Source organism: Tupaia chinensis, unplaced genomic scaffold (assembly GCF_000334495.1).
Source record: "Tupaia chinensis unplaced genomic scaffold, TupChi_1.0 Scaffold000081_1, whole genome shotgun sequence".
NCBI classification, from domain to species: Eukaryota; Metazoa; Chordata; class Mammalia; order Scandentia; family Tupaiidae; genus Tupaia; species Tupaia belangeri.
In genome coordinates this window covers 359,571-374,970 of record NW_006159542.1, presented here as the reverse complement: position 1 = coordinate 374,970, position 15,400 = coordinate 359,571, and the positions used below count along the sequence as shown (strand labels likewise).

At 46.5% G+C, this 15,400-nt stretch overlaps 1 protein-coding gene across 1 annotated transcript in view; it reads left to right on the top strand.

Annotated features, from left to right (window-relative positions):
• EPB41L4B (erythrocyte membrane protein band 4.1 like 4B) overlaps nt 1-15,400 on the top strand; it is a gene marked incomplete at its 5' end in the record, with an annotated part of 173,769 nt that overhangs the window by 77,183 nt on the left and 81,186 nt on the right. The window contains 7 exon segments of the mRNA XM_014585368.2: nt 1,101-1,188; nt 1,348-1,436; nt 1,744-1,813; nt 1,895-2,064; nt 5,440-5,549; nt 9,571-9,601; nt 13,046-13,079. Coding sequence (XP_014440854.2) covers nt 1,101-1,188; nt 1,348-1,436; nt 1,744-1,813; nt 1,895-2,064; nt 5,440-5,549; nt 9,571-9,601; nt 13,046-13,079 — 592 coding nt within the window.

The window sequence follows — 15,400 nt, the reverse complement described above, 5'->3', positions numbered from 1 at the left end:
AAAGAGTGCAGGTACCATGATGCTACTGTGTAGCGTTCTGATTGATGTATTTGTTTTGTCATAAAATAAGGGGGCTTTCAGACTTTCTAATCTACTGATAGCATTGTTTTATTGATGACCGTAAAGCTGCATCTCCAACTCTTAACTTTTCCCAGTGCACTTCAGTCCTGTGTCTCCACCCACCCGTGTGCCATCGTACAGGACATGGACCACACCATCTGCATTTCCTCTCTGTGAAATGCAGAACCTGCTTCTGATTGGCTTGTTGCTGCCACGGGTGGCTTTACCGTGCTGCTGACACCCCAGGTGTGGATAGTGAGCAGCCATTGCCCTGACACATTTCCACACCCCTGTGTCTCTAAAGACCCCATGACTTGAACCTGCTAGAGCTGACCTTTTAGTAACACCCCCTGTTGAACACTCACATTTGAGACCATGAGTTAAACAGCATTCCATGTCAGGAAATCCGGTTGTTCTGCCAGAATCCAGCTGTGTTGTTTATTGGTTTTTTCCCCTCTGTTCCCCCTCCAGTTAACCACTCTCGTCTAATATTTTTACGCCTGGATGACTGACTTTCCAGACAGGAGCTTTGCTTCCCTGCGAACCATCTTCCCAAAACATGGGTCCTTCCAAGTTACTCTTGGAATCTGGAACTTGACTCGTCTTCCTGTTTTCCCATAGTCATCCCTAAAAGCTGTCATTCTTGAAAGCACCTATGACTTTTTTTTTTTTTTCATTGTGTAACACTGAAACAATATAGAAGTGTGTCCATACTCACCTCCGCACACACACACACTCACTCTCCTCCCCATAGGAGGTCATCAGTAGCAGTATATTATGTATCCTCCCTGGCTTTTCCTTCGTATTTGTATACAAAAAATATTGCTCTGTGTCTTTAAGTGATCATATTACAAGCGGTATTCTGTGATCTTTCTATTCAGTGAATAGCATATTCTGGGAGATGTTTCCACATTAATAGAACTTAGTATCACTCCTTTTTTCTTTATGGCTGCACTATAGCCCATAGTATGAGCGCGCCCTTCAAAATGCTGTGGGTGTAGGAGTCACAGTTTACATGTATTTCCGTTGGTTTTTCTAAGGGGAAAGAGCCCTGCCCAGGCGGAACTCTCCTATCTGAATAAAGCGAAGTGGCTGGAAATGTATGGGGTAGACATGCACGTTGTCAGGGTAAGAACTGTGTGTGTTTAAGTCCCTTGGTTTTGCTGTTACTGGAAAGTGTGTAAACAGTGCGCGAACAAAGTTAACTTGTGAGGAAACTGTTTTTGCATTCTGCTCTGTGACGACCTGTTAGAACCCTCTACCGATTGTCACTTCGTTTGTTTGTAGGGAAGAGATGGCTGTGAATATTCTCTTGGACTGACCCCGACAGGCATATTAATCTTTGAAGGAGCTAACAAAATAGGCTTATTCTTTTGGTAATTTAGTTTTGTCTAATATTAAAACTGTCTTTTCCTATTTTGTGGTGGAATTCTATGTGATGGATGATTAGTGAGGGGTATTTGCGATGCCCAGCTTCGTTTTAGAAGCACACTGGACTGTTGTCCCTGTGGGTGTATGGCGCTTGCACTGCAACGTGTGGATAATCACTTAAATGAATGAATGATTTTTTTTGTTTTTTTTTTTTTAGCCAAAGCTTAAAACATAGACAGGAAATTGCTGATTGGTATGTGTAAGATAGTTTTACTGCAGATTATGCTTTTAAAGGCTTTTCTCTCTGACCAGGCCTAAAATTACCAAAATGGATTTCAAAAAGAGCAAGTTGACCCTAGTGGTGGTCGAGGATGACGATCAGGTAGGCCTCGCTCGTGTTTTTCCGTCTTGCTGTGCATAATGCTGTTACAGATGCCCAGAGACCTTGTACTTCCTCTTTAAGGGACGTGAACAAGAGCACACATTTGTGTTCCGGTTGGACAGTGCCAGGACCTGCAAGCACCTGTGGAAGTGTGCAGTTGAACATCATGCGTTCTTCCGACTGCGGACACCGGGAAACAGCAAATCCAACAGATCTGACTTCATCCGGCTAGGCTCGCGCTTCAGATTCAGGTAAGAGAGGTGATTTTGAAAGATAAATGCAAGATGTTTCCAAAAGAGGGTAACTGTGTTTTTATTTACTTACGACTGAATGAATGATTTTTTTTGTCACAGTGAGAGAGAGAGAGAGAGAGAGAGAGAGTAGGAAATGTGAGAAAGCAAGGCACCAGGTCCAGGACTCGAACAGCTGTTGTCCATGTGGGGGTTCAGTACCCTTAACTACCATGCCACCTGCTAGCCTCATGGAGCAGTGGCTTTTTGTAAATGGAATCCGAAGACTTGTGTTGCATATCCTGTGCCAGTTTTTTCTTAAGGTTTGACCTTTTGGCAACTCACGTAAGCTCTTTTGGCCTTGACATCCTCGTTGATGAAATGGAGCTCATAGTTACAAAATTGTAAATAGCTGGCATTTATTGTTTTTGTTTTGGCGATAGAGTGCGTATATGCTCACCAGAGAAAAAGTGAGAAATCACTCCCTTGGGGAGAATGGCCATTCTGCAATCTTTTCTCCTCTGGTCTCCTTTGGGGATTTGAGGCACACACAGACACACACACACGCCTCGCATGATTTGCTAGCTGCCAAATCCAGGACTCAAACCATGCAGCCAGCTTTGTGGGATCCAGCATCGGAACCTCCACTCCACTGCTGACCCAGTAGCTGTCATTTTAACTAGGGTGTTGCTGTCTAATAGTAGCCATAAGCCACAAGTGGCTGTTTGAATGAATGAGTATTGAATAAATTTTAAAATATAGTCCTCAGTCTCAGTAGCTACATTTCAGGTGCTCCTTAGTCACATGAGGCTGATGGCTACCATATTGGGCACTGCAGACGTGGGACATGGCATCCTTGTGCCAAGTTCTATCAGACTTGCTGCACTAGGGCTCTTCGCATACCTGAATACGGTAGGTTGGTTATTTTATTTCACAGGTAAAGAAACAGAGCCAGGCGCTTACATAAGCTGTCCACACCACACAAAGCCAGTAAGTGGTAGAGCTGAGATTCAACCCCAGGCAGTCTGGCTCCTATGTTTCTTTCTTGATTTCTTTTTTTTTTTTTTTTTCCTTAGAGTTTTTGCCATAGGATGCATGTGCTCGATGGAGAGAGAGAGAGAGGAAAAAGGCGAGAAATCACCCCTCAGTGAGAAATCATCTCCAGAGGGATGGCCATACCACAATCCCTTTTCCTCCATTCTCCTCTAGGGATTTTAGGTATGCAGGCATACATGCCCAGTGTGATTTTTCAAGCCACCAGGTCCAGGACTTGAACTGTGGTCAGCCAGGTGGGAGCGAGTGCCTTAACCATTACACTACCCACCAGCCCCTGGCTCATATATTTCTAACCACTATTGTATTGCCTTTCACGTGGCAACGTTAAGAAATTCGGTGACAAAAATGAGAGCAGATGTCAATATGTGCCCCACTATGGTCTCGGTATATATTTGAATCTGAAAAGAGCCTGAAAAAATAGGGAAGTTACTCGGATATATTTTTGTTTATAATTCTAAGTCTTTGTTTCTCAAAGTGCATGTTCTGGGTGCTTGGTAAAAGCATGGGTCAGGCTGCGCGTGGTGGTATGCCTATCATCCCAGCGTCTTGGAGGCTGAGGCCAACCTGGGTAACAGTGAGACTTGTCTCTAAAAAACAAAAAGACCAGTGATGTCATCTGAGACTTACGCAGTCTAAATCTATGGGTGCTCACAGGTATGTGGCTGTGTAAGGCCCAGGAATGCACTGTAAATGCACCCAGGGTTGGTTTCTGAGGCACGTTTACAAGTCTGAGAGTCTCAGTTACCAACAGCTACAACTTCATACGGTTTCGTAACCTCTGCCCACACATGGCACATCCCTGAACTCTGTTTAAAATGCCAAAAGATTTGCTCACTTCAAATTTACTTTCTTTTCAAAGAAACAGCCATTGTACTTCTCTGTTTAAAGAATTATTTTGTTTGAATATATTTTGAAATGCCCCAACAAGGGGGAAAAAAGACCAAGTCCTTTTTGAGAAAGAACGGAGTCACAGGGTTCTATGGAGGATGGAAAATGCCAGAACTGCAGAGGTTAGCCGAGATGCTGGGCCGTGTGCTGTGTCAACTCGGGCTGAGGAGGGAAGGATCATCAGGTGGTTGCTGGGCAGGGTAGGCCCTTCCTTCCTGGAAGAAACTCCCCCAGGATCTGGCCCATACCTGGCTCCCTTGTGCTCTTTAAGGAGAAGTGAAAGAAGGAAAGGGAGTTTGGAGATGAGGTTTCCCCTGTGAGGTGCTCAGAGCTGGTGACAACTGGCACCTTCCATCAGATCACTCATAGTCAAGAGTGACTGAAATAAAGCCATGGTAGGTTGACCAGACAAAAACAGCAAACCTCTTGAGAGCTGCAGCTGGTGTCACTGGTTGCAGCCAAGAAAGCCTTGGTGAAATAAGTATGTTTCCCCTGGTATAGAAAAGTAGTTTAGTGGTCATTGCTAATAGCCTTTAAAAAGATGAGTTAAAGGGGCCAGCTGGTGGTACAATGGTACTGCAGTTGAACCCACATAGAAAAGGTCCTGGGTTCATGTCCTGGAACCTCCCTGGTATGCCAACTGAGACTGGAGGTGGGTAGTGGCAGAAAGGCCCTATTGGGGGTGCCTGTCTCTCTCATGACATAAATACAAAACAAACAACAACAAAAATTAAGGGGGAAGAAAAGATGAGTTAAATGTCTATGCAGTGTGTTCCATGAGAGGTTATTTGTGTTCAAATCAATATTCCCTAGCCAAATGTTCCAGGCACTCAGGCCTGCTTGGTTTGTGCAGCCAAGTGGCTGGCACCTAAATTGCAGGTTTTGTTCTTTGGTAGAAATATCAACCCCTGTAATATAGCCTGGATTTGGCAAAGAAGATTATGTTTCCAAATGGAAAGCTAAACTTAGAATGTGCCTTTACCAAATGAGTTTAAGATAAGTTGAAAGGTACACTGAAGCTCTTAAAAATAAAAGTTCACTTCCAGGTTGAACATGTTCAGGTTGAGCATCCCTAATCCAAAAATGTGGAATCCAGAATGCTCCAAAATCTGAAGCTTTGTGAGTGCTGACATGACGCCACAATGGAACATTCCACACCTGACCTCATGTGACAGGTCACAGTCAGAGTGCCGTAATACGAAAGTATGATATGAAATTACCTTCAGGCTATGTGCATGAGGAATCTATGAATCCTAAGTGGATCTCGTGTTTACACTGCCCATCCACACAATATCTCATTGTGTACGTGCAAATATTCCAAAGTCAAAAAAAAAAAAAATCTGACATCTGAAACACTTCTGGTTCCAGGCATTTCAGATAAGGGATTCTCAGCCTGCATATTGTACTGAGATTCTGACATTGGTAACATGTGATAAAATATTTACTTCCCAGTGGGCGGACAGAATATCAAGCTACACACAGCTCCCGGTTACGGAGAACCAGCACCTTTGAGAGGAAGCCTAGTAAACGTTATCCATCCCGGAGACATTCTACATTCAAAGGTTGTGTGCTTCTCATCCTGCTTTGGAATTTTACCTGCAGGCTTAGCCAGTTAAGCCCCTTATAGTTGGGTCAAGCAGCTTGTAAAGGACCCTTCTGCAGCCCTGCCCTGTCATTCTGAAGCTTTGAAAATACTCCCAGGAGTGTTCCCTTGACGGGAATCAGGTCCATCGGCCATTGTCCTGTCTTAAGTCTTTCCCCATTTGATGTGCTCATTTGCTTCTACCCCTTTTCCATATTTCTTTTTGTATGCGTTTTTGCTTGTGGTAGATCTGAGACCAAGCCCTGGACCCTCAGGAGTATCATAGGTAAACACCTTACTTGCCAGCACAAGAAACTGCGTCATGAAAAGAAGGATAGGGGCCGGCAGGTGGCATGGTGGGTAAGGGTGCTGGGCTCTTGCATGGGCAACCACGGTTCATGTTCCGGACCTGGCAGCTTACTTTCTCCCTTATTGTCTCTCTCTCTCTCTTGCTCTGTTCCTCACTGATAATAATTAATAATTACTTTCTTAAAATAAGCAAATAAATAAAGTTAAATAAAGTAATTCTTTTTTTTTTTTTTTGGAGAGATTTTCGCTATAGGGCGCATGCACTCACCAGACAGATAGAGAGAGACATAGAGACAGAAAGTGAGAAATCACCCCCCAGGGGGCATGGTCACACCACAATCCCTTCTCTTCCATTCTCCTCTCGGGATCTTGGGCACGCACGCACATGTGCCCGGCGTGAGTTTTAAGCCACCGGGTCCAGGACGTGAACCATGGTCGACTACGTGGGAGTCCAGCGACATAGCCATTACGCTAACTGCTGGTTCCCAAAGTAATTATTTTTTTAAAAAGCACAATTCTCTCTTTCATCTTGCATTTAAAAAAAAAAATCGGTATAGGGTGTGTGTACTCATCAGAACAAGAGAGAAAAAGTGAGAAAGCATCCCTTACAGGGGATGGCCACAGCGCAGTTCGTATTTCTCCATTCTCCTCTTGGATTTTGGGCACGTGCACACATGCGCCAGTGTATGTTTCAAGCCACTGGATCTAGAACTCAAACTCAGCCTGCCGTGTAGTATCCAGCTATCTTAACCACCATGCCACCAGCTAACCCTCGTCTTGCAGTTTTAGGTGCAGACATCAGGCTTCTGCTAACTGGAATCCTGACCTAAGTGTAGATGCAGAACTTTTAGATACTTGGCGTGGGTCCCACAGTAAGTTCAGACACACCCTTAACTTCAGCCCTGGCATGCCTGTTGCATCCCCTCCCAGAACTCCGTGGGTCTCACCTGTCACACCTGCAGGAGCCCATACTTCCGCGTGCACATCCATGCATGAGCCAGCCAGGCTCCGCAGCCTGTGTCGGAGCTCTGCTTTCTCAGGATCGGGACACCCAGTTGAAGCTAGATTATTGCCTCCATAGCAAGGCCTCTTTACTCTCAGCCCCCTATCCCCTTTTTTAGATCATTTACTCATAGTGGCTGTCCCATATGTTTTTCTCATGGTTCAGGACTCTGTGGGCCTCCATGGACCCAGTATCTTTTCTTGCCCTCTTTTAGAAGGTTTAACCTTGCGTTCCCAACTGTTCCCTTCCTTTAGGAACCAACAGTGCAGTAATAACCTGACAGCCAGAAATTCGTAATCACTCTCAGCTGCTTTAGCAGGGGACAGATGCCTGGAGCCCAGGGAACGTGGCCTCACCTCTGGGAAAGGCTAGTGGATGGGAGTGGGTCCAGAGAAGGGCAATGGGCTGATGAAGGGTCACAGCAACCTAGGGGGGAGGCCAGGAAATTGCTCTAAGAGTTATAACCTTTGTGAGGAGGATTATGCTTGAGTGCATCGTCCGTTGGGGCAGAGTTATCCAGAGTCAGCCCAGTGGAGGAAAGAATTCTCCAAAGATAAAAGCAGCTATCTCAAGCCAGGAGAGTATTCCCAGTCCCTTCAGGTATGTGCAGACATGAAGAGAAAGACCCCGTGGAGTAGCTGTGGCAAAGGGCAAGGGGGCATGTGTTGCTTTGACCCCACCAGGTGCTTTACAGCTCCCCCAGACTCTAGAGTCCAGAATTCTCTCCTGCTTTTCTTCCTGGTGTCCATTTTTTATAAAAGAATTACTTATTTAATTTTATTTATTCATTCATTTTTTAAAAAGAATTATTTATTTAATTTAATTTGATTTATTTGTTCATTTATTTTAATTTGACCAGAGAGAGATGCACACACAGAGAGAGAAAGAGAGAGAGGGAGAGTGAGAAAGTGAGCCCCCAGCTCTGGGACTCAAACCATGGTCGGCCATGTGGGAGTGTCCAACACCTTAACCACCATGCCACCTGCTGGTCCCTCATTTATTCATTTTAATTTGACCAAAGAGAGACATAGACAGAAAGTGGGAAAGTAAGCCACCAAGTCCAGGTCTCGAACCATGGTCTGCCACGTGGGAGTGTCCAGTGTCTTAAACACCATGCCACCTGCTGACCCCTGTCCATTCCTTTTTCTCCTTTATTTTCTGGACATTTTTCCCAGTCAGCATTCTAGCAACTTCTTTGTGACTTTTTTTTTTTTTTTAACTATTTTATTTTTTAATTTGACCAGAGAGAGAGAAAGTGAGAACGCAAGGTGCCAGGTTTGGGACTTGAGTCATGATTAGCCATGTGGAAGTCCAGTACCCCAACGTACCACCTGCTGGCCCCTTTGTGAAATTTTGTGATATTCCCTGCCATATCTTTGGCTTTTTTTAAGGTTTTATTTGTTTTTGTTTTTGTTTTTGTTTTCCATAGGGGATGTGCTCTTGCTGGAGGGAGAAAGATAGAAAGTGAGAAATCACTTCCCGGGGGAATGGCCACTGTGCAATTCCTTCTCCTCCATTCTCTCTGGATTTTGCGCATGCCCACACACATGCCTAGCACGTTTTTTTTGTTTGTTTTTGTTTGTTTTTATTTATTCATTTATTTTTTTTTATTTGACCAAAGAGAGACAGAGGGTGAGAGTGAGAGAGAGAGAGAAAGTGAGAAAGCAAGCCACCAGATTCAGGACTTGAACCCTGGTCAGCCATGTGGGAGTGTCCAGCGCCTTAACCACCACGCCACCTGCTGGTCCCCCTAGCACGTTTTTTAAGCTGCTGGATCTGGGACTTGAACTGCAGAGGCCCAGCCATGGTAGCATACACTGGGCACTGCCGCTCAGTAGGCTAAGACCACATGGGAGGCCTGGGTTCAGATCCCAACTCACCTAAAGGCTGAGTGTGGTGGTGTGCACCTGTAATTTCCCCTGCTCAAGAGGCAGAGGCAGGAGGATAGCGACTCAGCCAAACCCTGTTGAAAAATAATAAATTTAAAAAAAAACAAGGCCAGAGAGTGGGGCAGCAGTAAAACATGACAGTCTGTGAGAAGGCCCTACATGGGGAAGTTCCAGGTTCATGTCCAGAGACTTCCCTGAATTTGCTGAGCACGCAGACACCCATGATCCAGGACTGCTAGGCTGGAAATGGATCTCAGCTTGAAGACCCTGCTGCTGGAGTGCTCTCCCTCTCCTCTTTCTCTCACTTACTGTCATGGAAGAAATCATGAAATACATTTATTTAGGAAAAAAAGAAATGGAATAGAGTTGAATAAGCTCTATGTCATCCCCATCTCCTTCCCCAGGGACTCTCACCACTGCCTCAGGTGCGCTCAGTGCAGACTCATCCTTGCCTCTCATCCTTGATCACCTTATGCTGCTTTTCTTCTACTCACATCTCTGTCTCTGTCTTAAGACTGTGAGGTCCTTGACAGCAAGGGCTGTGTCCCTTGTCTCTGCCTCCCAGAGCTTCTGGCCCTGGGGAACTGCTCTAAGAATATTTGCTGGGTCAGTGAGAGTGGGGGAGACTGATTATTCCTCTTCAGGAAAGGAGGTGTGGCCACACTGCTCGGCTCTGCCTGGGTTGGGCTTGCACCTGTTCTGGGATCTCAGAAGTCTCCTTCCCAGGCAAGTTCTGTGGTTACATGGTGGAAGTTAGAAAGCTCTGGAAGATATCCTGACTCTCTGTTTTTCCTTTAAAGCAAGCAACCCGGTGATAGCGGCTCAGCTGTGGTAAGTGCCCCCAGACTCGGGAGTACAGCTCTCTCTAATTATTGTGTTTCTTTGCCATCGTTGTTGACTTTCTCCTTAATACAATTACACCAGAGAGTGAGTCACCTGGTCATTTTTTCTCCCTTTTACTGCTGCCTGACTATACCATCCTCCTGGTTTTCAATAAGTACACAATAGAATGTTCCAAGACTGTTTTTTTGGAAAGCACAGCTGCTTTGTTTGAGTAGCGTTGTGCTTTGTTTGTTTCAACAGTGAGTGATAAGGTGATAGGCGTTGTACAGCTCACCGTGCTAAGGGCGAGGCAGGCAGGAATGGGGGTGGACGGCTGCCCTCGGGAGCAGAGGCTAAAGAGCAAGTGCTGGATTTCCTCCATGGCACGCAGCTTTTACGGTTACGGCATAGAAGACATTGAACTCTTCTGAAGTCTCTGCAGGAAGTAGAACATCACAACACTAACAATCTCCATGAGAGTCAGCGAACCTTTTCTGTAAAGGACCAGATAATAAATAGCTTAGAGGTCACAGGCGATGCTGTCTTTTCCGAAACTGCTCAACTCTGCTTATAGCAAGAAAGCAGCCGTAGACAGTCTGTAAATGCATGACCATGGCTATCATGCCGTAAGACTTCTTGCACAAATACCAGTGGGCTGGAGTCAGCCCATAGGATGTAGTTTGAGAACCTCTTCCCTAGCACAGATGTTCTTTTTTTTTTTCCCTTCTTTTTTTGGAGAGGTTTTCACTATAGGGCACATGCACTCTCCAGAAAAACAGAGACAGAGAGACAGAAAGTGAGAAATCATCCCCCAGAGGGGATGGCCACGCCGCAATCCCTTCTCCTCCATTCTCCTCTTGGGATCTTGGGTACTCATGCACACACGCCCAGCATGAGTTTAAGTCACCAGGTCCAAGACTCGAACTGCAGTTGACTACATGGGAGTCCAGCGACATAGCCATTACGCTGACTGCTGTTCCCAGCACAGATGTTCTTGATCTGGCTTGCCTATTGGACTCCTCTGCTGAACTCTGAAATCTCCTGGGCCCCAGCCAGGCCATACTCTGGGCCCAGGCCCCAGATACTATGTATTTTAAAGCTCCCCAGGTACATCCAGTGTGTAGGCCAGGTGAAACCCACTATTCTTTCTCCCTAGAAACAGCTTCCTGACCTGTGGGAATCTGACTTGTTGGTGGACAGCTGTCCTACGAGAGAACCATAGACAATAGTTGTTGTGACCCTTTGTCTGAATCCCACTGGTCTGTTGCTTTGTTTTAGCCACTGGGTCATTCTGGGCTGTCCCAAGGCTGCTGGGGAGGATGACCTTTGATGGCTGAGCTGAGCACTCTCAGGACAGTTGGCGGAACCTGGCACATGGTGGAGCGGGTTGCCGATGGCCTGGTTAGCAACGCGCACCCGGGTTCAGGCATAGTATCAGAAGACCTCTCCCAGCACCAATCTAATCCAGGCCTCCCTCCTCGCATCAGTAGATCTAATCTAGTGTGGAGCCTCAGGCCTTCCCCTTTCTGGGCCTCCTCTTATTCACAAACAAGCCATGTGGACTGATTAGTGTGTTTTTAATCGTTTTTACACTCCAATTTCCACCTTTTCCCCCAAACCTGATATAGAAGCCCCACATACAAAACAGACAAAGCGGGGCTGTTCTGGATGAGGCCGAGTGGGGCCCAGGGCCTGCTGCTCATCTGCCTGCCCTCCCCAGCCAGCTTCAAGGCAGCTTTAGAGAACTCAAGGTTCTAGAGAATATTGAGTGCCTTGTATCACACAGCTAGAAACTCAGCCTCGCATCTCTGATCAGAACTGTACTTAGGCTGCTGTTCTGTGTCTTGTCACTGGGTTTAGTACCTAGTGTCTGAGGAAGGGGCTCAGGGTCAGATTGAACTAGTGGGCATTGCCCTACCCGCCAAGGGAGGGAAGAGGTTGAAGGGCCTGGGTTAGTAGTAGGTCTGTAGATCGGCCATGTCTAAACCTCCGGCAGGTAGTATGCTAACAAGGATTCCCACCTTCCTCAGCCTGTCGGGGTGTCTCTGCTTTTCATTCTGAGGGGCTTGTACATTACTGCATTTCTTTCCTTTGCTGTCTAAGGAGGTGTGATGGTGTTGTTTGTTTTCCTCTAATAAAACTACATTTTTCCTCTTAGCATCTAGTGGGGATTATATATTTGAAACCAAAACAAACTTAAAATACACACACAGCACACAAAAAGCCCTGGTAAATACACCCTTTAGGAACACAGGAGCTAATAACCGCTGTTCACAGCTGTGAGATCCCAGGGTGGATAGGATTGCTGTGGAGCCGTGGAAGAAATCGTGCTCTGGGCTGCAGAGGTGCTACTTACCCATCCTGGTGAAGTCAGCCGGAGGTGATCTGGCCGGGAGCCCAGCTCTGTGGGACCTGGAACACAGAGCCGTTTGAGCCCCGAGCAAAGCGTGTAACCACGCCGTGTTCCCCTCTGCCGTGGGAGGAGCTGTGAGCCTTGATTTCAGGCACGCCTCCCTAGCAACGCTGACTGCCTGGTGACTGTGCCATGTGTGCGGTTTTCCCAGCAGATGCTGCGCTTGCGTGTGCAAACACTTCGTGTTTTCGACCAACCTGCTCTGTCCATGTTTTCTTCTGTTGGAGTAGTTATATTTAAGATTCCCTCAGAACAGGATCACGCATAAGGATCTCAGAACCTGTTCTCGGGCTTGCCCAGAGCCAGTTTAGTTTAGTGGAAAGAAGGTAGGCTTTGGGGTTGGACAGAGGTGCCTTCGGGCCCCAGCCCTCCCACTCTCCAGCCGAGTGACTGAGCAGTTTCCTAATTCTGTGTTAGGCAACCATTCCTTTATCTGTAGAGCGGGGTGGTAACACTGTTGACCTCTCGCCTTGTTGTGTGGATTAAATAATAGCAGGTGGGCAGTTCCCAGTACAGAGCCCTGTGTGGTGAGCATTCCTAAGTGGTGGTCAGGTCATCACAGCATTGTTCATAGCAAAGGGACCCCTATGTGACTCCCACTGCCTGGTGGTTGGTGCTCAGAAGAGGCTGGAGGGTCCCCAGCTGAAGAAGCTCTGCTCTGGGCCTCATTGGAGCCTTCTGGTTCCATGGGGCTGCCCAGCAAGGCCAGGGAAGGCCTGAACTGAAGCTAAAATGAACTTGGTTTGCCTAACTGGAAGAACTCCTTTTTGCTACCAAAACAAGGTATCACAGATGTATTTGGAAATACCACCTACATGTTCCTATTTGTGACCTCTGGTGATGAGTGAAAGTGGCTGTTTGTGGTTTCCCTAGTTATGTGTTTATTTAAGTGGCCAATAACCAAAAAAAAAAAAGATCACCACTATATAAAAATCCTTAATGGAGTAGGTAGCAATGGGAATAGCTTATGGTCATTAAATAAATGAATAGTAATGCCACTTTACAACCTTTAAGATATATTTTTTTCTTTCTTTCTTTAGCTCTAAAACAAATCCTGAAGTCCATAATTACCAGGTGAGATACTGCTTTTTACAATTTTCTTAAAGTTCCTAAATTTTCCACGATGCTTATAATCCGTTTTTGAAGAAATAACAATATGGGAACCAGCAGTTAGCGTAATGGCTATGTCGCTGGACTCCCACGTAGTCAACCACGGTTCGTGTCCTGGACCCGGTGGCTTAAAACTCACGCCAGGTGCGTGTGTGTGCGTGCCCACGATCCCGAGATGAGAAGGGATTACGGCGTGACCATCCCCCCTGGGGGTGATTTCTCACTTTCTGTCCCTATGTCTCTCTCTGTCTGGCGAGCCCACGCACCCTATAGCGAAAATCTCTCCAAAAAAAAAAAGAAATAACAATAGTACTTTTATTTTTATTTGTTTATTTTTAGAAAACAGTAGAGGAGAACCCTTCCCTCCCGACCCCTGCTTCTCTGGTCATCTGAACTGCCTATTTTTCTTAACCTTGTCAGCTGGCAAGCATCAGGGACATATGTTGATATTTCTGGGTGGTCAGACACAACCTCCTGGCAGCATTCGAGCGAGACAGCTTTCTGTCAGTGTGTTCTAGACCTTGGAACACAAGTCCCTTGAGACGTGCCTCCAAGAAAGGATATTTTGATCATATGTTTGGGAAATGCTGTATCCTTCATTCCCCTTCCTGCATTGCACAGTGCCCATTGGGGTGTGAAAGGACTGAAAAAATTCTTCAAGGAAGGCGTATTTTATTTATTCTATGCATTTATTTGTAAATTTGCTGCAGGATGTGCATACTCACTGGGACGGCAGACAGAGGGGAAGAGAAAGCACTATTTGGGAGAATGGCCACACCACAGTCTCTCTTCCTCTATTCTCCTCTTGAGATCTGGGGTACGCACACACATGCTCCCAGGTCCAGAACTTGAACCGCGTAGCCAGCCATGTGGGATCTAGCTGCCTTAACTACCACGCCACCAGCTGGCCCCATGTTCTACGTTTTTAATCCAGTGTTTCCAAATATGATTTGAGTATTGGTCCCTCCCTCTTGCCCTCATAAAAAACGAGTCTAATCACTCCCTTGGTTTTTTTTGGGTGGAGAACCCACTGCCATCATGAGCCATGGTTTCTGGAACTGCTTTGTAGAGAGCTGTGCTCGCCCGTTGCCTGCAGGAGTGCAGATGTGTCTCCACAGCTGGCGGGATGGTCTTCGCAGGACAGGACAGCCCACCAGGGCCCAGACCACCTGCCTGCCCACCCCTCACTCGCATGAAAGTGTTCTCCACAGCCCAGCCAGGCTCAAGCGACTCCCTCCTGAGCCATTCACAGCCTTTTACCACCTGCTCCGACTTCCCTACATTTATTTCTCACCACTCCTCATCACACACCATATGTTCAGCTCACAGGGAGTTACATAACTGTTGCCCCATCATTTCTTCCCACTGCTCCTTTTGGCCATGCTCATCTGCCTGGAATTCCTTTCCCTCCTGTCTGTGCATCAGAATATCCTTCACTGACCAACTCAGAAACCACCTCCTCCGCAGGGCCTCTGTCTCTGTTGAAGGCCACCATACAGTGGCCCTCCGCCCTGTTGCATGTTGAGACCGAATGGCCAGCTTTCAAATATACCCTGTGCTTGGACCTCACCGCAGAAAGACTGAATCAGAAACTCCAGGGTAGGCTCTTTAGAGCACCTGGGGTGGCTCAGATGAGCAGCTAGCTGGGACCCTGGCTTGATGAAATGTGGCCCTTGCTTCCTCTGGCGTCATTTGTGCTCAGAAATGGCATTCCATCTAGTGACTCTGAACCTGGAGCCATCTTGTTTGACTCAGTAGCCGTAATCTTCTGAGGGATGCTCCTCTCCCAGGTTTTGAACGTCACAAGTTGTGAAGCTATGCCGTAAACCATTTCTCTGTGGAGCCTTATTCTGACTCTCCTCTTTCTTTATTTCCAGTTTTTTTTTTTTCTCACTTTTCCTACAAGGCATGTGCGCTCACAGGAAAGAGAGACAGATGGACAGAGAGAGAAAGAGAAAGGGAGAGTTCATTCCCTGGGGGGATGGCCACCACAATCCCTTCTCTTTTCAGGATTTTGGGCATGCATACACATGTGCCCAGCGTGTTTTTCAAGCTGCAAGGTCTGGGACTCAAACCACGCAGTCGGCCATGTTGGATCTGGCCACCTTAACTTCCACACAGTCTGCTGCCCCCTGACTAATCCTTTCTTGATCTTTGATTATTAATTTCTTAGATGGGGTGACATTCATTATCTTTTTTTTTTTGGAGAGGTTTTCACTATAGGGTGCGTGTGCTCACCAGATAGACGGAGAGAGACATAGAGACAGAAAGCGAGAAATCACCCC